Source organism: Danio aesculapii, chromosome 18 (genome assembly GCF_903798145.1).
Source record: "Danio aesculapii chromosome 18, fDanAes4.1, whole genome shotgun sequence".
In the NCBI taxonomy this organism is placed as follows: Eukaryota; Metazoa; Chordata; class Actinopteri; order Cypriniformes; family Danionidae; genus Danio; species Danio aesculapii.
Genome location: NC_079452.1, coordinates 31,678,558 through 31,704,769, shown reverse-complemented (window position 1 = coordinate 31,704,769; position 26,212 = coordinate 31,678,558). Strand labels below are relative to the sequence as shown.

Sequence of the window (26,212 nt, the reverse complement as noted above, 5' to 3'; positions counted from 1 at the left end):
ACTTTTTATTTGAATACTTCGATATGGCGAAACAGACGCCAGTTCTGTTGACTGGATGTCGTAAAGGCTCATGAAGCATCAGTGGGAGTTGTAGTTCTTTTTAAAACCATACGTATTGACTTATACTATCGGAGGTGTTTGAAATGACTACAAACGTCACGTTTTGGATCGTTCCATCCCCTTTCTGGTTTCTGATTGGTTCTCACAGCCGCCTCGTACCGCCTACATCCTTTAGATTGGTCATGCAGAAAACTTCCGTCTTTAGCGAGCGATTCCACACAGAAAGGAAAATATTCAAAAGAGTTAGCGAGCTAATCAGCAGTCAAATAAACACACATAGGAGCTCCGCACAGGTAAGAGAAGCTTAAAACATACGTTTTAACGTTTACCTGCTTTTAATTGTGTTTATTTCGCTGTCGTTTGTGGGTAAAATGATTTGTGCTGGCTTTAGCAGTCACCTACCTAACAGACTTTAGCAATCCGGCTAATCAGATCCCCACAATAAATCAGAGACAATGAAAAGTAATTGTGTGTAAATACAAATAATTGTAGGTTTTATTAAACGAGTTCGTTTAAGGCGAGTGATCACCAGGTTTCAAGTTTTAGAAAGTAAATCAGATTTAAAGACAGCAAAAGCAGGCCTACTGGAGATCAAGAAGAAATATAGGATTTGGATGACACTATTTATTTTAAAATGGCGTTTGATTTTCGACCAATCATTATTTTGAAACCGATCAGATAGCTGTTGTATTATTACAAGTGCATAAACGTTGATAGATCCCGGATCTATTTCAGGACAGTCATCTGAATCAGGCAGTGTTCCTCAGTTTTGATAAATATGATGACGTCACTGTTGGGTGTAAACCTGAGACATTTGACAGCTTAAATCGGTCATTAGATTTTGTCTATTGTTACATTGTTCATTTTCTATGCCACGTTTATTCGACTGAGGTGAAGTTGGTTTTATATTCGCAGATTCAGACTTTCTCCTTTATGGTATAATTTTTCATTCTTAATTCTAAATAGTAAAATCATATTAGCAGGCGATTACTATCAAAGTACAATGTTCACAGTACAATAAAATACATTAAGTAGTACTAAATGTACTTATGTTAACATAGGATTTCAGACCGAATATTCAAAGTACCATGGTAAACAGTATAGGGAGCATGTCTCTTGTTGCCACTGAACTAATGTGCGAATATAAAACCAACTTTACTTCGTTGTTTATTCGTCTGTGAGTTTAGCAAAGTTGTCAACGAGTTCGTGTTGTTGATCTTCTGATCAGAAACTCAGAATCTAAATTGAGTTGTTGTGTTTGGATGCCAGAGATCCTCAAAATAATTACACATAATTACACATACACAAGGTTATTGTTGTTTTGATTTTTTTTAAGCATTTAAATTGAGATAAAGTTGGTTTTATATTCACACATTCAGACTTTCTCATTAATCAGTATTCATCGCATATTCTAAATAGTGAAATCATATTAGCAGACAATGACTATCAAAGTACAACATTGTTCACAGTATTTAAAATAGTGCTAATGTTGTCTTGAAGTCATCCTTGCATGTGATTTTCAGTAAGAATATTCAAAGAACTGTGGTAAAAAAACTGAGCTGTCACTGAACGATGTGAGAATATAAAACCAACTTTACCTCAAAAGCATTTCAAAGCAGATTTGTCCAAGCTAGTCAACATCAAAACATCATAATTTTAAAACAGGGCTCTGTTTGTATTTTAATTGAGGTAAAGATGGTTTATATTCACACATTCAGACTTTGTTTTATAATATAATTTCAGGTAAGCATTATTTGCTAATTCTAAATTGGGAAATTATATTAGCAGTCAATGACTATCAAAGTACAACATTGTACACAGTCAATTAAACAGTGCTAATGTTGTTTTGAAGCCGTTCTTGCATGCGATTTCAGACTGAATATTCAAATTAGCTTAGTAAACAATATAAGGACTGTTAAAATAAACAAGTGTGTGAATACAAAACCAACTGTACCTCAATTTCTGGTTTCAGTTTTAATGGTTAAAATTAATTGTAGTATTTTTTAAAAGCATGTGAAATTATTTGAAATCATTATATTGATTAATCAAAAAGTAATCGAGATTGACATTCATAACCAATAATCAATTAAATTTTTCCAGGTCAATTTTTAAAATTTCTTACTGTACCTTACCGCGTGTGGAGTCATTTGACCCTGTTCTGTGTGTTACCATTGTGTTACTTTGCACTACATAGACGATTGACGAAGCTGTGCCAGAGAGGTCTTGAGACGGCATACTTTCCATTACATTAAAATATGTGTATATATTTTTAAACATTTTTTAAAACGTTTTCTTACAGAAGATGCAAGAAATGCAGTAAAAATATTATTTACAAAATATGCAAGAGTAACTTTACTTAAAAGCGATGCTGCTTATTTTCTACTTTTAATATGAAAAACACTAATAAGAGAAAAGTGACTGTTGGTTTTAGGAAATTTGTGTTTTAATTTCAGTTGTTCAATGCTGACGTTTAATAAATAATTGTAGATAGTTTGTGTTTCCTTCAATTATTTTAAAATGCACCCTTCATTCAAAAATCTCTCACTTGTATTATATGAGCATATTTACTGTAGAAAACCTGTCAGTGAACTATGAGGGCAAAAAATTAAAAAAATAAATTAATCGTTCATTAATCGTAATTGAGTTAAAATGTTTTTGATTTTGATTTTAGGCCAAATCGCCCAGCCCTAATGTGACATAAATATATTAAAATAGTTTAGCAATAAAATAAATCACATTTTGTTTTAAGCCTGGTAAAATACAACATGTGTGAACAACTTACTTAAAAATAAGGTGGTAAATTTTATTATTAAACCATAGTGCCATTTAGGCATGGGCCGCTATAAGATTCTGACGGTATGATAACCTTGGAAAAATAAATGACGCTTTTTTAGTTTCATGGTATTATGATTACAGGGATGCAACAATTAAAAAATTTCTCTATTAACTGCACTTCAATTCGTCATGGTTAATTAATCGTAAAGGCTTCTCAACAACGTGTTTCTGCATGGAACAAAACTGCTGCAACTAAAAAAGATACGGCAACTTTATTTATTTATTTATTTATTTGTTCATTTGGCAGGGACAGTGTACATAATTAGCATTTCTGCAAATGCACCAGAATTAGCCAGAAGGCTATTGGCTATTATTATAAGGCTATTATTCATCTATTGTCCCTGAACAACCTAACAAACAATACAAAAGTTATACAATCAATCAAGCATAGTTAAGAAGCACTAAAATAGGCATAGTTATGTAGATCCTAATAAAAAATCTATATGTACAAATTAAACTAAAAACACCAACATTATTTAATAGAGATAAAAAATAAATATTTAAACTGCGCTAGTTTGAAGTTCCGAGCTTTTACAACAAGACAAATAGCCACCCACACTGGATTAACTATGGCTGAGGCTATTAATTAAGGGCTGTTCACATATAATGTCTTTTGCACACACAAGTTCATTATTTCCATAATGGGATCGACGCACATGCGGGGCGCAAGTCACACTTCCCAGGTGAATCTAGTTTAAAGAATAGCGTGAGTCACGTGACAAGAACTAGACTGATTAGCTTCATACTTTGTATGGAATATACATGTTTTTGTCCAAAGAGGGGGAAAAAAAGCTAAATGAAAATACAAAAAATTTTTGTAATATAGTTGATCAATAGTGGCTTTCAGACAGTTGTTCAGCAGCCTTTTGGCCCGTTTCCACTGAGTGGTATGGGATGGTTCGGTACGGTATGTTTTATTTTATTTTATAATTTTTTTTTATGGCCGTTTTCACCATCAAAAGGTACCTACAAGCAAACCATACCACTTTTTAGGCACCTTTTGCAATGGCTACCAAAAGGCGGAGCTAGACGCGCAGCTGAATGCTATTGGTTTACAGAGAAGCATCACTTGCGCATACACAAGCAGAAGGATGAAAACAAAGAAACCGCCATTTTTAAATACACAGCTTTACACCATTATAATAAATGCATATAATAATGAGCCTTGGTTGACCTGAGCTCAGACAAACCTTGAAGCCAGAAAAAATGAAGGAGCAAATGATCCTTTCACCAACCTAAAACATGAACATTTAACTATTATCATCGCCCTTTAGACTATTATGAACTCAGAATGACGGAATTACTTTCTAACTGGAGGTTCCATGTGCTGGTGAAGGTTAAAGATTCAGATGAGAGGTTTGCTCTGACTGTGGCTTAGATGTTGCATGTCGTTTTTTTAACCCAAATAAGTACTAAATGTGTGCTGTGTGTAGTTTTTCTGTAATTGGTAACTGTAAGGGGCTCTATGTGTTTATATATATATGTTGCATTTATTTATTTATTTTATATAATCGCAGGAGTTACAGTAGGCTATTTTGCACTATATAATTGATCTGCGGTTATTATCAAATCATGTTCATAGAAAGGTCAGTAATAAACATTTATACACAAGTATTTAGATGTATAAAGCATCTGTTTTGTGAGAAGAGCTTCTCATGATATGTTAACGACCCGTACTGCTTTACTGTAGACATTTCCTTGAGCGAGAATGACGTTGACTGAAATGTTCTGTCGTACACCATGCCCTCCAAAAGGGTACCCTTATTTTTATTTATTTATTTATATATTCATTGTTCTGTCATTTACTTTCAGTGTAAAATTATTACTTGTGTTTAAAACCCAAAACTTTTTTCAAATAGTCCAAAAATCACAGTTAATTGACGATGCACAAAGTCTGTAGAGAAATGTACTGCTGTTTGTTTTTATTATTATTTTGTTCTGTATTAATTGGTTACTGAGCTGCAATAAACACTTTAAAATATAAGGAGTTTTCGTGTGATTTACTAAACTAGTAGTGTTTTGAAATTAATGAATGCATAATAATCAGGATAACCGTGAAACCGTGATACTTTTTTAAACTATAATCATACAATCAAAATCTATAATCTTTGCATGCCTAGTGATTACTGCTCTAAAATGTATTATATTTCAATGTCTGGGTAAGAAAAAAAAACTTCTTTCTAGGCATGGGATGATAATCGTTTTCAAGGTATATCGCGGTTTGGAAAATTTCGAGATTTTTTTGTTTACGTTTTTTGGACAGTATCTCCAGCAGAAAAGATATCCAAAGATGCCATTTTAAATCGTAAAGAAATCTGTGTTTTTGAAACTAATGAAGGCAGCAGAAGTCAATGATACCTTTGAATTATTTAGCCTGACATGTACTACTCCAAAATACTTTAAATGTTTCTCAGAATAAAAATTATTTTGTTAAAAAAAGAAAAACTGCTTTTGTTTTTACCCAGACATTTAAAAAGAATATATTTTAATGCAGTAATCATAATACCGTGAAACCGTGATATTTTTACCCAAGGTTACCGTCAATATCTTATGGCCCGTTTCCACTGAGTGGTACGGTTCGGTTTGGTACGCTTTTATAACCGTTTTCACTGTCAAAAAGCATACCGAACCGTACCGTACCACTTTTTCGGCACCCTTTCGAAAGGGTACCAAACACGAGAAAGAGTACCAAAAGGCGGAGCCACACGCGCAGCTGAACGCTATTGGTTTACAGAGATACATCATTCGCTTATGCAACAAGCCAGAATGAAAACAAAAAACCGTCATGTTTGAATTACACAGCGAGAGATTACAGCGGAATTATATATACATATAATAACGAGCCATGGTCGATCTGGGCTCAAACAAACCTTGTCGTCGTCTGGATGAACAGCCACAAAGCCAAGAAGAAAAGCAGATTTACCCTGTGCCCCGTAGTTTTTTACGAGCCAGTCTAAGGCGCGAGCGGTTTCGCTGTCTTGCTAGCGCTCACGCGCGTCTAACATTATATCTGAAAAAACAAACTTCTTGAGGTGAAGATAATAACCTGCGCTTGATTATTGACGTGCTTTTGAAACCCGATCCTGTCAGACACTGACAAACGCGAGAGTGAAGCGTGAAGAAACAAAGGAGAAGCCGGAAAAAAGGAGCACATTATTTATTCAGCAAACATGAACAAAATGCCTTGATTAACTAACTTATTATCTTCACATTTTGGACTAATATGAACTGAGAATGATGGAATTATTCTCTAACCGAGGCTACATGTGCTGCTGAAGATTACAGACATGGATGAGAAGTTTTCACTGACTAGGCTAAATTTTGTGTTGTTTTGAACCTAAATAAGGACGAAATGTCTGCTGTGGGTAGTTCTTCTGTAGTTGGTAACATATCGGAGACTGTAAGGGGCTGTATGTGTTTATATATGTTAATTTATTTAGTTATTTAATATAATTACAGACGTTACAGTAGGCTGTTTCGCACTGTCATTGATCTGCAGTTATAATCAACTCCTGTTCATAGTAAAGTTAGTAATAAACATTTCTACACAAGTATTTATGTGTGTATAAAGCATCTGTTTTGTGAGAAGTGCTTTTCATATGATATGTGAGCGACCTGTACAGCTTTATTGTAGACATTTCCTCGAGTGAGAATGACGTCGACTGAAACTTTCTGTCATACACCACGCCCACCAAAAGGGTACCCTTGTTAGTGGAAACGCAAGCCTGATAAAGGTGACCCGTACCAAACCGAACCGTCCCGTACCAGTCAGTGGAAACGAGCCATTATACCGGCCTATGCCTACTTCTTTCCCTTTTGAACACAATAGATCTTATTTTGAGAAACATTTTAAATATTTTAGAACGGTAAACATGTCAGGCTAAATAACTCGAATGAACGATTGACTTCTGCAGTCTTTATTAGTTTCTAAAACAGATTTCTTTACAACTTAAAATGGCATCTTTGGATATCTTTTTCTGCTGGAGATACTGTTGTCCTAAAAAACTAAACCTTGACTTTTTCAAACCATGGTAAACCTCAAAAATGCTTATCGTCCCATGTGTAGGGCCATTATATGACTTGGAATAACCATCAGGTTTTGACATTTTCTTTTTTGGTAAAGTATTTAAACTTTTATTGCTTAGATTATTAAAATAAATACATATTTAACAACATTTACTCATAATTCACTAGTAAAGTCACAACTGTGTGGTAAACAAAAACCAAATATCCTATTGTCATCCATAATTGCATGATATCATATTGAGGAAGTTCAATATTTGGCAGCACGTTCCTTCACTTAACCATGAGTGAATCTATTGATTCACGTTCTCTATCTTGATTAAGCCTCTATGCATTATAAGGCAAAACATGTAGCGTAGGTGTATCTGATTCAGGATTCACCTGCGTTAGGGTGTTACCCTTTTCTGCGCCAAGGTCAGAAACACTAACAGGAATCAGGTGTTAGTTGGCCTTTGTCAAGAGGAAAAAGGTGAGTCATTATAATGCATATGTAACCTGGCAATCATGCTTTATAAGAGGAGTGCTGGTATTTGCAACCATTAAGTGAAGCAACATTCGGCTCTATTTTTTCGACGTCACATTGATCCCTGTGAATGTCACCTAGATAAGGCCACCTCCCACAGCGGGGCCAAAGGCCTTCCGATTGGGTGGGAATACTGACTCACGGCCTCCTGTCCATTAGTCTGAATCGGCAGCATTGAGATAAGCGTGCCTCGCTTTCAATGGTTTGTAATGTTCCTTGTAGCTTGAGAGGAACCGTGACCTTCTGCAGATAACAACAAGCGCTATTGTTCAACACGTGTTGGGTGAAGGTATGAACACTTTGGCATGTTGTTGTAGAAGTTATGAAGAAATAAGATGACTCGAGGTTTGCTCATATACCATGGAATGATAACTAATATAAGAATAATTACCAGGTTTGTTTTAATTCTGAGAATAAAGGGAAGTCCGTGATACTGATAAAAGTGTCCCGCCTATGCTTTAGATTTGTCATGCAGAAAACCTTCGTCTTTAGCGAGCGATTCCTCACAGAATGGAAAATGTTCAAAAGAGTTAGCGAGCAGTCAAATAAACATATATACTGTAGGAGCTCCACATGGGTATGAGAAGGTTAAAAACACATACTTTAAGTGCTATTAATGGTGTTTATTTCACCTGGTTTGTGACTAAAGTCCTAACAGACTTTAGCAATCCTGACAATCAGACATTCATAATTAGGTATGGACCGGTATAAGATTCTGATGCTATGATAACCTTGGATAAAAAACATCACAGCATCACGGTATTGTGATTACTGCGCTAAAAGATATCCTTTTTTTTTTAAATGTCTGGGTTAAAAACAAAAACTTTTTTGCCTTTTGAACACAATATATTTTATTTTAAGAAACATTTAGAATATTTTGGAAGAGTAAACATGTCAGGCTAAATTAATTATTGACTTCTGCTGTCTTCATTTGTGTAAAAAAACTGATTTCTTTACAATTTAAATGGCATCTTTAGATATATTTTCTGCTGAGGATACTGTTGTCCTAAAAAAAATGTAAGTAAAAAAAATCTTATATATACCTTAGGAACGGTATTGCATCAAATTTTGACGGTTTTAAAACCTTGACTTTTCCGAACCCCAGTATACCTTGAAAACGGTTATCGTCCCATGCCTACCCATAATACATCAGAGACAATGAAATTTAATTTTTTGTAGATTCAAATAATTGTAGGTTTTATTCAAGGCAAGAGTCAGTTTAAGGCGAGTGATCACTAGGTTTCAATGAATGATTAAAAGCATTGACAGCCAATCAGAATCCACTTGACTTTTAAAAGCTTGAGCATTTGAAATGGCGTAAAATATGGTGTTGGACCTGTGCCGGTATTCAGTTATACATTTTATGCCATGGTCTGTTGAAATTCTTGATTCTGATTGGCTGGAGGGTGTGCATTAATTTTGTTGAAACGCAGCGGTAGTTCCAGTCAGTTTTGATCACAGTTCGAAATAAATGCGCTTCTCCCAAACATTTATAATTACCATAGCAACTCGCATGTGCTGCTGCCAGTGTTGCCATATTGGGCGGTTTTGAATTTATTTTTGCGGGTAAAAAAAGGACATAGGCGGGTATTGAAAAATTGGGCGGTTTTGCAACGCAGTGCCTGCCCCATGGAACATAGAGTGATTCTGGCTATACCGTCACCACTCCCCGCGTGATTTTGGCGACCGTCATAACCCCCCAGCGGTCGCTGTCTTTTTGTTAGATCAATTCCATAATGTCAATTTGCCTAACCTAATAATTTAATTAGAAAGAGGCATATATGTATAGTATACTTACACATAAATACATTATTTACCTAAGATGTTCAAAAATATTTGAACATTTGTTAAACGGATTTTATAAAAACGGCATGTTAAAACTAAACAGAATAAAGTGTGAAGGCTTAAAGTTGATAGGAAATTAAATAAATTATCTTTAATTTAATCAGCCAATGCATAAAGTAACATATTCCTTAAGCGTATTTAATAGAGATGGTACTTTTAATATGATTTGTATCTTGATTATGAAATGTAAATCGCGGAAATTCTGCTATAGGTATCCCAGCTTTCACAGCATTAAACGTAGGCTAATGTTTAGAGAAAGCCAATATACATACAGATCCTCCCTCATCAGAGAACTGGTAGAAAGTAGACAAATAAAAAACACATGTGACTGGAAACACACTCCAGGTGTTACTGGGAATGTCTTATTTGTCCACCTGTGATCGGATTGATAAAATCGCATCTTAATATTTGCAGGTATAAACAACACGCACATGCTCTCTCCCTCTCTCTCCCTTCCTCCGTCTGTCAGCCTGTCACAGCTGATTCAGTGGAGGGACTAGAAAATCTAACAAGCCCAAACTGACAAAAATTCAGACAAATATTGCACTGCAAAGAGCAGAACTATTTTAAACTTATGCCTACCTTGGCAAATGACCATGGAACAAGCGGGATAATCAACGGCTTGCCGTGCGCTACATGTGATGCATTATATTGTGGTAATAATTTGGTGTAAAATTGTTTGTAGAATCAATTCTCTGTCGATTCTGAACTTTTCAAAAAGCATCACTGTTCTCTCTTGAATCTATTTTGGATAAGGGTGTCACGATCCTCCAAATCCTCGATTCGATTACATTTTCGATTCTAAAGTCACGGTTCGATTCTCGATTTAAAAAAGAAAAATTTGAAGGCACAAGCTATGCGTTTTAAGACTTTTAAATGTTAATTAACAATATAGTGTAACAATAACTTATATCTTCAGTCAATTGGAAAGTTATACAAAATAACCTGCCATCTAATTTCCCTTTTGTACCTGCAGTTCACATTATTGTACATGGAGGGTATCACCGTAGCTGTGAGATACGTTCTACTTGGGATTTCGTAGTGCGGTTCTAGCACGCTAATTAAATGCCTAAAACCGGAGTTTTCTACCACTGAATAAGGTCGCATGTCCGCGGCTATAAATACTCCTACCACGCTTGTATTTGCCATTGCACGTGTTGAGTTACTTGGAAGTTTTATTCCAAATGAAGACCGGAGAGTAGGTTGTGTAGGCAGCATCAACGATTCCATTTTTTTGATTCTATAATCGAAATTGAGCATGAATTTTGATTGATTTCGATTTAAAATCAAAATGGTGACACCCTTAATTTTGAATTTAGTTTTTTTAGCCAGCAGATGGTGCTCTAGGCTCATTTTTAACAGCAGCTGGTGCTCTAGGCTAGTTTTTGACAGCAGATGGTGCTCTATGCTAGTTTTTAACAGCAGATGGTGCTCTATGCTAGTTTTTAACAGTAAATAGTGCTCTATGCTACTTTTTAACAGCAGCTGGTGCTCTAGGCTAGTTTTTGACAGCAAATAGGGCTCTATGCTACTTTTTAACATCAGATGGTGCTCTATGCTAGTTTTTAACAGCAGATAGCGCTCCATGCTAGTTTTTAACAGCAAATGGTGCTCTATGCTACTTTTTAACATCAGATGGTGCTCTATGCTAGTTTTTAACAGCATATGTCGATCTAGACTAGTTTTAACCGCAGATGTCGCTCAAGGCTCAAATGCTCTCAAGAAAGAGCACTTGTGCGTTCATCTGAGTTGTGGATGTTGGCTTTTTCGGTCATTCTATTAATGTAATGTAATGTAATATAATCATAGCTCAGTTTGAAAACTTCTGTAATTTTGTTTTGCTTTTCTGTTTTGGCAAATAAGAATGTTAGAATTAAAGGGATATAAATATATGTATATATGTATGTATGTATGTATATATGTGTATATTGAAATCAGAATTATAAGCCCCTGTTTATTTTTTTCGCCAATTTCTGGTCAACGGAAAGCAGATTTTTTCAACACATTTCTAAACATAATAGTTTTAATAACTCATCTCTAATAACTGATTTATTTTATCTTTGCCATGATGACAGTAAATAATATTTGAATAGATATTTATCAAGACACTTCTATACAGCTTAAAGTGACATTTAAAGGCTTAACTAGTTTAATTAGGTTAACTAGGCAAGTTAGGGTAATTAGGCAAGTTACTGTATAACTGTATAATGGTTTGTTCTGTAGACTATCGAAAAAATAATTTTGACTTTTTTTCTTTTTTATATTATATATATATATATATATATATATATATATATATATATATATATATATATATATATATTACTCAAAAAAATTGTTTGCTGTCTGTTCAAACAACTTATTTAAAATGAGCTGAAACAACACGGTTCTTGATTTTATTTTTGCAACAGCATAATTGATTTATGCTCAATCCACTTGAATTTGTAAAAACTAAAACATTAACTTAATTCCTTCATGAAGTCCCAACATAAATCGAATTTTTTACAGCATGTGTTTGTGTGTGTGTATATATATATATATATATATATATATATATATATATATATATATATATATATATATATATATATATATATATATATATATATATATATATATATATATATATATATATATATATATATAATTTAAATTAAGATTTTGTATAGGATGCTTTACAATATTATATTGTTCATATACTGTAGTCAGTGTGTTAGGGGAAAAATATTAAATAAAACAAAAAAAATCAAAGGAAAGCAAAAATATATATAAAATATGAGTTTAAATGTATTATCTTTCCATTTCTAAAGATGTTCAGTGACTAAAATATTATTTTAATAAATATTTCTGTTTATTAAATCTGTTTTGTTCAAATGCACCAAAATATATGACCCATATTCACTGAGAAATGGATCAAAATACTCATTTTCAAAATGGGGTGGATACGTATATGCTGAGCACTGTGTATATGTATACTAGGGTATACATATACATGTATCTAATGTATATTAGGATTGTGCTGATAAACGATAGTATCGTGTATCGATGATAGGCAGGGATATCGCGGAGAGCTGAGATCTATGAGGATTTTTAGGACAATATTTTGATTGTTTCGCCATAATGTAGACCTATACCATGTTTTAATTAGATTGAGTAAAATGAATAGTATTACCATTTTAATCATCGTCAACAATTAATGAACTAAAAATAATTTGACAGCTTCAACTGTTCACATCAACATCACTTGACCAACACTTTCCGACTGCAGCACCACATATCTAGCCTACTCAAAGGAAAAATTACAATAATTTACAATATTTACAATAATTTTTTTAATTGCAAGGTTAACCCTAACTTAAGAAGGCTAATTTAAAATCTAACATTAACATCATATTATCATCGGCATGGCGTCCAGCAAGTGGCCTTTATTTTTCCCGCATGGTCCACGTGTCTCATACCTTTAATCTTAAGGGGCCCAAATCTCAGCGAAAACTTGGCGCTTTCCCATGGCTATCACGTCTACCTTTTGAACGCAGGTTGAAAATGTCATTTCCTTACCTGTGAAATAGAATCCGGATACCCTTTTATAATCTCTTCCCCATTGGTGTCCCTTTCAGCGATCGTCCGGGCCCCCCAGGAGTGAATGACGCTCCCCCCATCCCTTCCACACCCTGACGAGGATGACAATGGAAGAGATGAAGAATGAAGCGGACGCGACCTCCATGGTATCCATGACCCTCTACGCCGTGATGTACCCGGTGTTCAATGAGGTACAGCGGTTCATTTCCAATGTGTGCATGTGTGTGAGAGTGTGCTCAAGTATGGTTGTGTTGACACAGGCTGAAGTTCAGGATTAGGAGATGCAAATGATGCACACCCACATGCTCTGCTCTGAGGTAGTGCAGTCACACACATTTTTAACACCATGCTAGGGGGTCCTTTGTGATTGTTTGAACGCAGGTTATGAACATGGGTGTTAAAGGGATAGTTCACCCAAAAATTGTAATTTACTCACTATTTACTCATCCCCAAGTGGTTCCAGACTTTTGTGAACGCAGGTTTTATTGGGACCCATTTGAGGGAGTGTAAATAGTGAATGTTTTTGGTGAACTATCCCTATAAGCTTGTGATATACTTATAAATGGTCTTTGTAATCACATATGAGCATGGTTAACACAGTCTACATGTGCTCCAATGGATTATTTCCTGTTTCTATAATTACAGGCAAAATCTACACCCACGGCCAAGTGTATTTCCATTTTAATGTGGTGATAATGGCTGTGTGTAATGTATGCAACACTAAAACCAAACAGGCTGCTTTATCTAGCAGTAAATTAAGATGGTTTGTGTGTGTGTTACAGCTGGAGAGAGTAAATCTGTCTGCGGCACAGACTCTGAGAGCAGCTTTCATAAAGGTGAGCAAACATGATGTTGTCATTACCTCAAGGGCCTGCATTCCTTTGCTTGATTTGTGTATGTATATATATGTATATGTATATATATATGTATATATGTATGTATGTATATATATATATGTATGTATGTATGTATGTATGTATGTATGTGTATATGTATATATATATATATATATATATATATATATATATATATATATATATATATATATATATATATATATATATATATATATATATATGTATATGTATATGTATATACGTATATACATATACATATATATATATATATATATATATATATATATATATATATATATATATATACATATATACATATATATATATATATATATATATATATATATATATATATATATATATATATATATATATACATATACATATACATATACATACATATACATACATACATATACATACATACATATATATATATATATATATATATATATATATATATATATATATATATATATATATATATATATATATATATATATATATATATATATATATATATATATATACATATATATATATATATATATATATATATATATATATATATATATATACATATACATATACATATATATATATATATATATATATATATATATACATATACATATACACATATACACATATACACATATATATATATATATATATATATATATATATATATATATATATATATATATATATAAAATTCAATTCAATTCAATTCACCTTTATTTGTATAGCGCTTATACAATGTAGATTGTGTCAAAGCAGCTTCACATAAAAGGTCACAGTAAATAGGAACAGTGTAGTTCAGTTTGTAGTGTTTAAGTTCAGTTCAGTTTAGCTCAGTTCAGTGTGGTTTAATAATCACTACTGAGAGTCCAAACACTGAAGAGCAAATCCATCGATGCGCAGCTCTACAGATCCTGAACCATGCAAGCCAGTGGCGACAGCGGAGAGGGAAAAAAAAAACTTCACTAAAGGCGGAAGTGAAGAAAAAAAAACCTTGAGAGAAACCAGACTCAGTTGGGCACGACCATTTTAATTTCTCCGCTGGCCAAACGTCTTGTGCAGAGCTGCAGTCTCAGTGGCGGAGGCTGGAAGCTGGCCTCAGCGAAGACTCGTCTGTCTCTGGAGCGTCATAGGAAACAGTCTCATGTTCTCCACTCCTCCATGACCATCGCAGTAGTTGTTCAGGATTCGGCCAGGTCCAGGATATGGAAACCTTGGGATCATCTCGTCGTTGGTCTTGGATCGAATCAGTGACTCTGCATAGTCTGGGGGCCTCGGGAAGAGTATCCCCAGGTGGAAATGGAGAATAAAGAAAATAATTAGCGTAGCTGATGTTCACAGTGTATATCAGCAAGATGCATAACCTGTGTGGAAGCCCCCTAAGTGGTGCACTAAGTGTATGCTTTACTGAACAGATAGGTCTTTAATCTAGTTTTGAATTGGGAGAGTGTGTCTGAGCCTCGGACGTTATCAGGAAGGCTATTCCAGAGTTTAGGAGCTATAAATGAGAAGGCTCGACCTCCTTTACTCGACTTTGCTATTCTAGGTACTACCAGAAGCCCTGAGTTTTGAGATCTTAAAGAGCGAGTTGGATTGTAGCGAGACAGAAGATTGGTTAGATAAACAGGAGCTAGATTATTTAAAGCTTTATATGTAAGAAGCAATATTTTAAATTCAATACGAAACTTAACAGGCAGCCAGTGTAAGGAGGATAAAATTGGGGTGATGTGATCAAATTTTCTAGACCTGGTAAGAACTCTGGCAGCTGCATTTTGTACTAATTGAAGTTTGTTAATAGAGGTTTGTTAATATATATATATATATCCAGTTGAAGTCAAAGTTATTGGCTCTCCTGTGAAGTTTCATGAACCATTTAACTTTAATGGCTAGATACTGGTTTTAGGTAATTGAACTGTTGTTAATGCTGAAGAAATAAATAAACAAGAATTATGTTGAGTTGACAGCAACATTAAAAGTGCAGAACCCAACGTTTTAGTGTTGATTTAGTTTTATCTTTATTTTTTTTGTCGTGACATCCTTCCTAAATTATCTGGCTTCCCAAGAGCTTCTCAAGTTTTTCTTGTGCTAACTGCTTCTGCTGTCTCAGCAGTGTTATTTTTACTCACAGCTTTGTAAAAACGTTGCATAACAGTCATATAAATCATCAGATTTATTATCCGCCAAAGCATTTTGACATGTTTATATTTCCCCAGTAACAATAAAACAGGTCAAAGAAAAACCATCCCATCAAATGACATTTTACAAAAGTCATTTTTATATATGGTCAAGCCTGAAATGATTCATACCCTTGGCAAAATCTGACTTTTTTTGTTACTTTTATTCGATCAGCAAGGGTTTTTTTTGACGCAGGCTTCTCCCAAAAGATAATAAGAGAACGTACAAAAGGCATCATTGTGGAAAAAAATTCTCTGCTTTTATTTACATTCGAACAAAAGCTTTAAGTCAGGCCAGGGGTATAGTAAATAGTAATGTTGTTTATTTATTGTCATTAAGCATAATAGCTATGTTAGTTCTTTTTTTTAAAGAAAAATTAAATGTTATAATGAAATAATGTAATCAAATGAATTTTTTATAATTTTGCAACCACTATATGATTTTATATGCATACATACATACATACATACATACATATATATATATATATATATATATATATATATATATATATATATATATATATATATATATATATATATATATATATATATATATATATATATATATATATATATATATATATATATATATATATATATATATATATATATATATATATACATACATACATACATACATACATACATATACATATATATACACATATACATATACACATACACACACACACATGCATACACTTGAAGTCAGAATTATTAGCATCCTTTTGATTTATTTATTTTTTTCCTATTTTAAAAATTTCTAAAATGATGTTTAACAGAACAAAGAAATTTTCACTGTATGTCTGATAATATTTTTTTTCTTCTGGAGAAAGTCTTATTTGCTTTATTTTGGCTAGAATAAAAGCAGTTTTTAATTTTTATTATTAAAAAAAAAAATTAAGGTCAACATTATTAGCCCCTTTAATCTATATATTTTTTCGAATGTCTGCAGAGCAAACCATCATTATACAATAACTAGCTTAATTACCCTAACCTGCCTAGTTAACCTAATTATTATTATTATTATTATTATTATAAATTTTCTAACCATTCTGTTATTATATTTAAAACAAGATATTTATTGTATTGTGTCCTGTACCCAGAATTTATAAAAATATGCGGTTTATGCTAAATTCTAAATTATGATTTGTTTTAATTGCTGCTGGCAAATGAGAAAACTTAGTGTTTTGTGAATGACAATGGCAAAGTATAAAGATTTGACAATTAATGAGTATTTAAATAAAACATTTTCTTGACAATGAGTATTTTGCTGCTGCACTGCAATCCATCTATAGAGTCTTTTAATGTCAACAAAAGATTTTTGTTCTAATTATGCCTGATTATGATTATTTATCAGCCATAAAACTGTTGTTACGCTGAATTATATTTTAGTAGGTGTCTTCTGTAAATCCTGGAAAAAATGTTTATTTTTTAATAATGTATTAATCTATTCCTAATATAAAAAGTATAATTAATACAAGTAAAGTCTCAAAGAACAATAATGGGTGAAATAATAATGTTCCATTGCCATTAAGCATAATAGTTAGGGTTTTTTTTTGATAATGTTATCTTCAAAAACATTTTAAAAATATTTTTTATTGAAATAATGTAATCATAATAAAATATAAAGTTTTTTTTTTTCGTAATTTTGTAACTACTATGTATACACACACACACGCATACACACACACACACACACATATATATATATACACACACACACACATATATATATATATATACACACACACACATACACACACACACACACACACACACACATATATATATATATATATATATATATATATATATATATATATATATATATATATATATATATATATATATATATATATATACATATACACACTGTAACCTCTACCCAAAATATATAAAACAATATGTGCTTCATTCTAAATTAATTCAAGTACTGCTGGCAAATGGGTAAAACTTATTTTTTTGTGAATAAAAGTGGGAAAGTATAAAGATTTGATAATTAATGAGTATTTAAAACACTTTTTGACAAAAAATTGAGTATTGTGGTGCTGCACTGCAATCCATCAATAGAGTCTTTTAACGTCAACAAATAATTTTTGTTCTAATTATGCCTGATTATGATTATTTATCAGCCATAAAACTGTTGTTACACTGAATTATATTTTTCAGTTGGTGTCTTCTGTAAACCATGGTAAAAATGTTTATTCTTAATAATGTATTTATAATATATTCTTAATATAGAAAGTATAATAAATGCAAGTAAGGTCTCAAAGAATAATAATAGGTGAAATAATAATGTTTTTTATTGTAATCAAGCATAATAGCTATGTTAGTTTTTTTCTCAATAATATAATTATTTAAAAAAAATTGTAAAGTATTTTTTAACCACTATGTGTATATATAAAAAATTGTAGGTGTCTTCTGTAAACCATAGTAAAATGTTTATTCATAATAATATTAGATACTTATACATTTTTTTTTACTTTTACATATTTCCCAAATGATGTTTAACTATAATATTTTTTTTTCTTGGGAAAATCTTATTTGTTTTATTTTGGCTACAATAAAAGTTAATTTAATAAAAATAAAAGTTTTTAATTTAATTAAATTTTTTAATCATTTTATGGGTAATATTATTAGCCCCCTTAAGCAATATTTGTTTTTGTTTTTTTAATGTCTAAACTGTTATACAATGATTTGCCTGATTACCCTAACTTGCCTAAATAACCCAGTTAAGCCCTTAAATGTCACTTTAAGCTGTATGCTAGTATCTTGAAAATATATCTATTAAAATATTGTTTACGGTCATCATGGCTAAGATAAAAGAAATCAGTTATTAGAAATGAGTTATTAAAACTATCATGTTTAGAAGTGTGTTGAAACCTTCTCTCTGTTAAACTGAAAATGGGAAAAAAAATAAACAGGGGGGCTAATAATTCTGACTTCAACTGTACTTCTTTAGTTGTTGACTAATGTTGTGATCTGTTCGTCTGAATCAGGCAGAGAAGGAGAACCCAGGACTGACTCAGGACATCATCATGAAAATACTGGAGAAGAAGAATGTGGAGATCAACTTCACCGAGTCTTTATTACGCATGGCTGCTGATGATGTCGTGGGTGCGTATTGATTTTAAAGAATAAAGCATGTTTTCAATGCGGAGTCGTGTTAACATTGTGGCCTTGTGCCTCAAGGGGGAGCTGTTTGACCACGAATTAAACGCTCTCTAATGACTGTAATGTATTTTCCCTCATAATTTAATTTCCTCCTTTTTGCAAGTGTTTTTGACATCTTCAGATTTATGCTGCTAATGAATGCGCGGACATGCACTGGGCTTTCGGTTAATGCTCATTTCTGTTGATTTGAAATGCTAAATGTACCTCAGAATTGAATCCAAGACCACTGTCAAATCCTCATTTTGCTCTTTCAACTGTAATCTATCCTGTGTCTATGAAGTTTCCATGCTTAACATGATAGTATTGAAGTTTATGCGCTGAATGTTGTCAACTGTAGTTCATTTCTCAGTTTAGTGCAGTGATGAGTGTATTACGGTTTCTCTGTGCTGATGGTTGTCAGTCATTGTCGGCCATTTAAAAGTAGTTAATGTTCCATTATGTTTCGCAGTTTAATGACAGGTTATTAAAGGCAAGTCTGCTGGTGTTGCCATGGCAACTGAGCGTTTCCTGTGGGCGTGTTCTTTGTGTGCAGAGTACATGATTGACAGGCCCGAGCGGGAGTTCCAGGACCTGAATGAAAGAGCTCGCGCGCTGAAACAGATCCTCAGCAAAATCCCAGACGAAATTAATGACCGAGTCCGATTCCTGCAGACAATCAAGTGAGAACATATTCTTGCCCACATGCATGCATGGGTCGTAACAAAAACATGAAGTAAAAAAGAAAAAAGGCTTTCATTTCATTACGTCAGTCTTTACTTTACTTGCGCACTTGCCTTGAGTTTCTGTATTTTTCTTTTTTTTTTTGAAGTATTTTGTTTGATATTTGAAGAAATCTCTGGCTTGTATTTCACCCTAAAACCCAAAGCAAGATTATAACTTTTTACATTTCATAAAAGGAAGCCTGTTTTTAAGAGCTGCAGCATTTAGTGTTTATGTTTACTTCATTTTTTTGTGTCTTCCAGGTGCTTTAAATTTCATAAATGAAGCCTGCTTTTTGTTTCTTTCTTCCTTCTAATTGTTTAAGTGAAGTTTTACAGTCATATTTGATCATTTTAAAGTATAACGTATATGTAAATATGTACGTTATAATTATTATATGAAATAAGTATATTGGAAAACCATTGAAAGGCCTTTATAGGGGCTTTTGCCCTTTAGCAATATTTTCATAGTTCCTAGAACTATAGTAATAGCTACCATCTTTTTGAGGTTTTTGCATCACATGACCTGAATGATTCTAGTTATAGGAACACCTCTATTAGGAGCTAAATTAGCTTTTTTTCAGGGCAGGTTCTTATTCAACACAATAGGAACTACCAGTGAAGTAGATGATTTATTATTATTATTATTATTATTATTATAATTATTTACTTGACTTTATGCATGCTTATGACAACTGTTATTAAGTTTCATTTGCTCTGTTATATCATTTTAAATGCAAAGAAGACATAGTTAATGACAACTTGACATAAACAAATACTTCACAACCAGTCTTCATCTTTGTCATGACAACTTGTGACAAAATGTAGAGTAAGACATGATAAAACGTGACAAAATGTAGAGTAAATATGTACATATACTTATAATATGTAATAAGTATCTTTAAAGTCCATTAATTATTATCATTAATGATTCTAGTTATAAGAACACCTCTATTGAGAACTAAATGATCTGTTTATTCAGAGCAGGTTCTTATTCAGGACAATAGGAACTACCAGCAAAATAGATTATTATTATTATTATTATTATTATTATTATTAGTTTATTTGTCAACGCTTTACTTAAAGGGGTGTTTATAAGACTTTATGCATGCTTATGACAACTGTTATTAAGTGTCATTGGCTCTATTATGTCATTTTAAATGCAAAGATGATATAGTTTATGACAAATTAAGACATAAAAAAGTGCATCACAACCAGTCTTCATCTTTGTCATGACAACTTGACATCACCAAGAAAGCATAACTTGTATTTCACTCTAAAACCAAAACCCAAAATATTTTTTTAGCATTTCATAAAATAAAGCCTGTTTTTAAAGAGCCTGTTTTCTTTCTTGCTTCTAATTGTTAAAATGGCATTTTACAACCATATTTGATCATTTTAAAATGTAGATAAGTATATGGGAAAACCATTAAAGGGCCTTTCGCACTTTAGCAAAGATTTCATAGTTCCTAGAACTACAGTAATAGCTGAAGTACTCACTTTTTGATGTTTTTGTATCACATGACCTGAGAATGATTGTAGTTATAAGAACACCTCTATTGGGAACTAAATTAGCTTTTTAATCAGAGCAGGTTCTTATTCAGCACAATAGGAACTACCAGTGAAGTAGATTATTATTACGATGTTGACTTTACTTTAAAATAGTGCTGATGCTGAAACAATATATTGTGTAGCTGTAATGGCAACTATTTATTAAACTTTGCAGATCTTTATAGAGATGCTTTTATAAGGGTTATAAATACGGCTGAATGTTTGTTTATTTTGTTTCTATAGAGATATAGCCAGTGCCATAAAAGAGCTGCTGGACACCGTGAACAACGTCTTCAAGAAATACCAGTACCAGAACAGAAGGGTGAGTGACAATAACACACACACACACACACACACACACACACACACACACACACACACACACACATGCACAGCAGCCAGTATATACTGTATAATGTCAACTTTATCCTTGAATAAAATGTCTTTGTGTTTTCCAGGCACTTGACCATCAGAAGAAAGAGTTTGTGAAACATTCGAAAAGCTTCAGCGACACTCTGAAAACCTACTTCAAAGACGGAAAGTATGGACGCTTCCAAAAAATGACCCTTTGAAAGCCTCTGTTATTTGCTTTTGCATTTTTCCAGGCAAAACTATTTCAGCATTTATATTCATAATAGTGAGCAGTAAAGTTCTTGTGTTGATGTTTGGGATCTAGTGTGCTTCCATTAAAGCAAGAAATGATATTAACAAAATTAATAATGATATGATAAATATAAATCCATAGACTAAATAACTGTCACACAACCCTTCTGGGTTCTTCTGATATGCAAATATGATCTGTTTTGTAAAAATGCAGGTCCAACATTGCAAGAACATTGCAAAATGTTTTTGCATATAAATTTATAATGGCTTCTATCAGCACATGCACTGTAAAAACTGCAGGGTTCCACACAATTCATTCATGTTGTCACAACACAAATCAATCAGGTTACGTTAATTGGTTTTGACTAATTTAAACATAAAACAATTACACTGTCCCAAAACATTGCAAGAAGTCAACTTCAAAACAATCAAACTTAGAAAAGATAAGGTTATTAGCTACCATAACTTTATTAGTTATTAATAACTTTAATTTGCGATCATATAAATACTATATATTAATATCAATATTTAATTATATTTAACTTGAGAAGGAGAAATGATCTGTTGGCAGTATATGTATGTATGTATGTATGTATGTATGTATATATGTATGTATGTATTTATTTATTTATTTATTTATTTATTATATATATATATATATATATATATATATATATATATATATATATATATATATATATATATATATATATATATATATAATAGAATTATTAGCCCCCCTGTTTATTTTTACCCCCCAATTTCTGTTTAATTGAGAGCAGATTTTTTCAACACATTTCTAAACATAATAGTTTTAATAACTCATTTCTAATAACTGATATATTTTATCTTTGCCATGATGACAGTAAATAATATTTTATAGATGTTTTTCAAGATACTTATAAAAAGAAAAAAATAAGGGGGTTTAATAATTCTGATTTCAACTGTATGTATGTATATACACGCATACCAGTTTTAACATAATAAATTTTTTTATGGTATTTACCTTTATTCTTTATAAAAGTCATAAAGAAATGTGGCATCCTAAAGTACAAAATCAGCCATGTTAATGTGCAAACTACTGTATAACTTAAAAGTACAGTATCTTAAAGGCATGACTTTGGCAAAGATTTGGGGTCGTAATTGTAATGTTTTAATAATGTTTTGTAACTTTTTAATAAACCTGTCGATCAAAAGGCATCATGTATTATGCAAAATGATCAAAGTATGTAAGTCATTATCTTTAGCAACGCCTTGCTCTAAAATGATCAGAGTAAAGGCTATAATTAAGATGGTGACCTACAAACAAAATCGGTTTAAAAAAAAAAGAGTCTTTCTAGCTTTTTGAGCATTTCATTAATGATCGTCGTTTTATTAATAGTTTTACGTATTTTGTGATTCACAAGTGTTTTCCGTTTATTTACACTTGTGAATTACATTGAGATGTTGGTCTCTGCTCTGTCGGCTACTGATGTTGAATATTCAACTCTACAGTCTAACAAAGTGACTTTTATTCACAGTTTAGTAGTTTAAAATAATATGTATCATAAATAATATATAGCGAGAAATATATCTGTAAAATAACAGAAAATATACTGGAAGTTTATTACAGGGTTACTGTATAATAATATACAACACTAACCCAGACAATATATCCTTTTAAACTACTCAAAATTTAATGAAGGTCACTTTTTCCAACTTTTCAAGGTTTAAAGCTGTTGTAAGAAAGATCAAGGTCCCATAATGCAATTCAAAAGCATAAATAAACAAGGAAAAATAAAAACATAAATCACTAAATACAGAAACCTGCTCATTTACGGCTGTTTTTTACAGTGCAGCTTATTTTGATTGAAATGTCCACATGTGTTCAGACCTAATTTCTGTTCTGTATTTCTTCCAGGGCAATAAATGTGTTTGCCAGTGCCAACCGGCTCATCCACCAAACCAACTTGATACTGCAGACCTTCAAAACTGTCGCGTAGAAGTCATAGAAGTGTATTTTTTTAAAGTAACCTTTATATGAACAATGTAAAAAAGCAAGCAAAAAAAATCCTTTGGACTGTAATTTATGATTCTTGTCTCCTGGCGGTTACACTTAAGGCAGGATGGCTTCTATTATGGTTTCTAACCGCATCTAAATCTAATCTTCTTCATGAGCTGGAGTGACCGTCCAGAGTTTCTCATATCCTGAGCTTTACAGTCGTGGAGATGCTTGCGCTCGCTTTTTTTTCCCTTGCTGTTTCGCTTCAGACGTGTTTCGTTCTGTCCGGTCAGTCCAAGAGAAAGCCAAATGCCTGCCTGTTGGGGGAGGACGGGGCGATCCAGACGCGCTTGTAAATGCTGGGGTTTAGCTGTCTCCTCTGATGCTTTGAACTTGAATGAGAGATGTATATTTAATAGATATTTGGTAACAGAATTGTTCAAATAAACGCAGCACATGTCACACTTGTGTTGTTTGGATTTTTTTTTAGTCTTGCGATCCTTATGTTATTAATTTTTCAAAATTCGTAATTAGATGTTTTAAGATTTGCTGTGTGTCATACTTTTGTCAAGCTCCACTACTTTTTGAAGGGATAAGATGTAAGTTTGACACCCAGTGGTTGAACTAGGTATTGCACTCATTGATCGAAACACATTTTCACTCGGCTCCTCCTCTGATGAGTGTACACAAGTGCAGGTTGCCAGATTGATGTGAACGTGCCTGACTGTCGAGCCTAAAGGCGGATTGAAGTTGTGTTTTAAATAAAAGCAATGGCACATGATAGAAGGAATATTTTCCATATTAAAAGCAGTTTTTGTCCTAACCAACACCTGAAATTTCTGTTTTAGAAACGGCTTCTATCTCTCACAGGTGAACAACAGGATAAACGATCACCTCAGGTACACCTAATGTGCTTCATTCAGTGTTAAATGCTAATAATGTGAGTTTGAATGCCATTTTACATGACATTTATTGCCATACTACTGAAAGCAGCAGCAGATAGTTCACCTCAGATCTTGAAAATAAAATAAATCTGAAATTGAACTTTAGACTCAAAGCCAACACACATATCAGTGATTCAGCATGCACATTTAATAATATTAAAGAGGTTTAATATGTATTAATTAGATTATAAACCTCACCATTTCGTTGGAGTGCAGTGAGTGCACTATTCTGTGCTTCTGAATGGCTGTATTTAAATTTCTGTCGTGTTTGGTCTGGTACAAACAGCCAAATTGCTTGTCACTGCAAATCTCATCACTTAGCGTGTTGTTAGGACACACGGTTACAATATAACCTGCTTCATGTTTACATAAGTAATATTTATATTATTTGCTAATTAATAACCACCTCATGTGGAACTCTGAATCTGTGTCTCATTTCAGAGGTTGCTACTGTCCATAGGAGGTTGCATTTTTGGTCGCGGACACATGTTTTGAGAGCCTTCCTGACTGACTGAATGAATGAAATACACTGTTTTCCATGAAATATAATTGACTAAACTGCCAGTGGGCGGGTTAAAAGAACCAAAACAAAGACAGACGTTCCAGCACGTAACACACATTATCAAAGCAGAATATCTGACTTAAGCATTGTTTTTTTAGATAAACAAGTATGTTCAGTTAGCATGTTTCTGAAATATCTGCAAACATAGTATGGTATTTTAATACTTTAAAGAGTCAAAATCTATATACAGCACCTTTAACCAATCAGACTTTTTTACTTGGTGGATTTTTAAACAGTTTATGGAAGGAAAAAAAATATTTTTCAATTATTTCCCAAGGGCTGTTTAAAGAGAAATACCTTTTTTAAAAGCGTTTTCTATAATATATATATATTTTTTGCTGGATAAAGTCTTATTTATCTTTAAGCTTGGCTATAATAACTGTAATAAAACTACTACTGTCAGTATTATTAGGCCCTTTAAGATTTTTTTTTTCAATTGTCTACAGAACAAACCACTGCTTTCCTATGGGCTCTATACACACAGACTTTAATATTCTTTAATATTAGACTTTAATTTTTAGCCAAGCAGCCCAAAGGCTTCCGGTGAACTGTTTCCATTACAAAATTGTCACGTTTATTTCTTCCAAAAAAATAAGCGATCTTTACTGCTTGATAGATATACGATATAAGATGAAGTGGGTCTCCGATTGGACTAAAAGCACTGCATTAAATTTCATTTCCCCCCCACCATGTCTTTAAAATATGACAGTTTATTTTACCCCAGTATTTTCAATGGAATTTCTGCGCTAGCCTGTTGCTACTGACAGCGCTAGCAG

The 26,212-nt window shown here is 32.6% G+C and overlaps 1 protein-coding gene across 1 annotated transcript; it reads left to right on the top strand.

Moving 5' to 3' along the window:
- The first annotated feature begins 241 nt into the window (after positions 1-241).
- LOC130245944 (programmed cell death protein 10-A) lies at positions 242-24,392 on the top strand. Its single transcript, XM_056478732.1, has 8 exons — positions 242-353; positions 12,904-13,056; positions 13,648-13,701; positions 18,923-19,040; positions 19,630-19,756; positions 21,590-21,668; positions 21,805-21,887; positions 23,850-24,392. The coding sequence occupies exons 2-8, from the start codon at positions 12,967-12,969 to the stop codon at positions 23,929-23,931; spliced, it is 633 nt and encodes a 210-aa protein (XP_056334707.1). The 5' UTR covers positions 242-353; positions 12,904-12,966; the 3' UTR covers positions 23,932-24,392.
- Positions 24,393-26,212: the final 1,820 nt, after the last annotated feature.

Coding starts and splice junctions, on each gene's coding strand:
- LOC130245944 (XM_056478732.1), top strand. CDS start 12,967: ATGACAATGGAAGAGATGAAGAATGAAGCGGACGCGACCTCCATGGTA. Junction 19,041..19,629: donor GGCTGCTGATGATGTCGTGG/GTGCGTATTGAT, acceptor CTTTGTGTGCAG/AGTACATGATTGACAGGCCC. Junction 19,757..21,589: donor CGATTCCTGCAGACAATCAA/GTGAGAACATAT, acceptor TTGTTTCTATAG/AGATATAGCCAGTGCCATAA.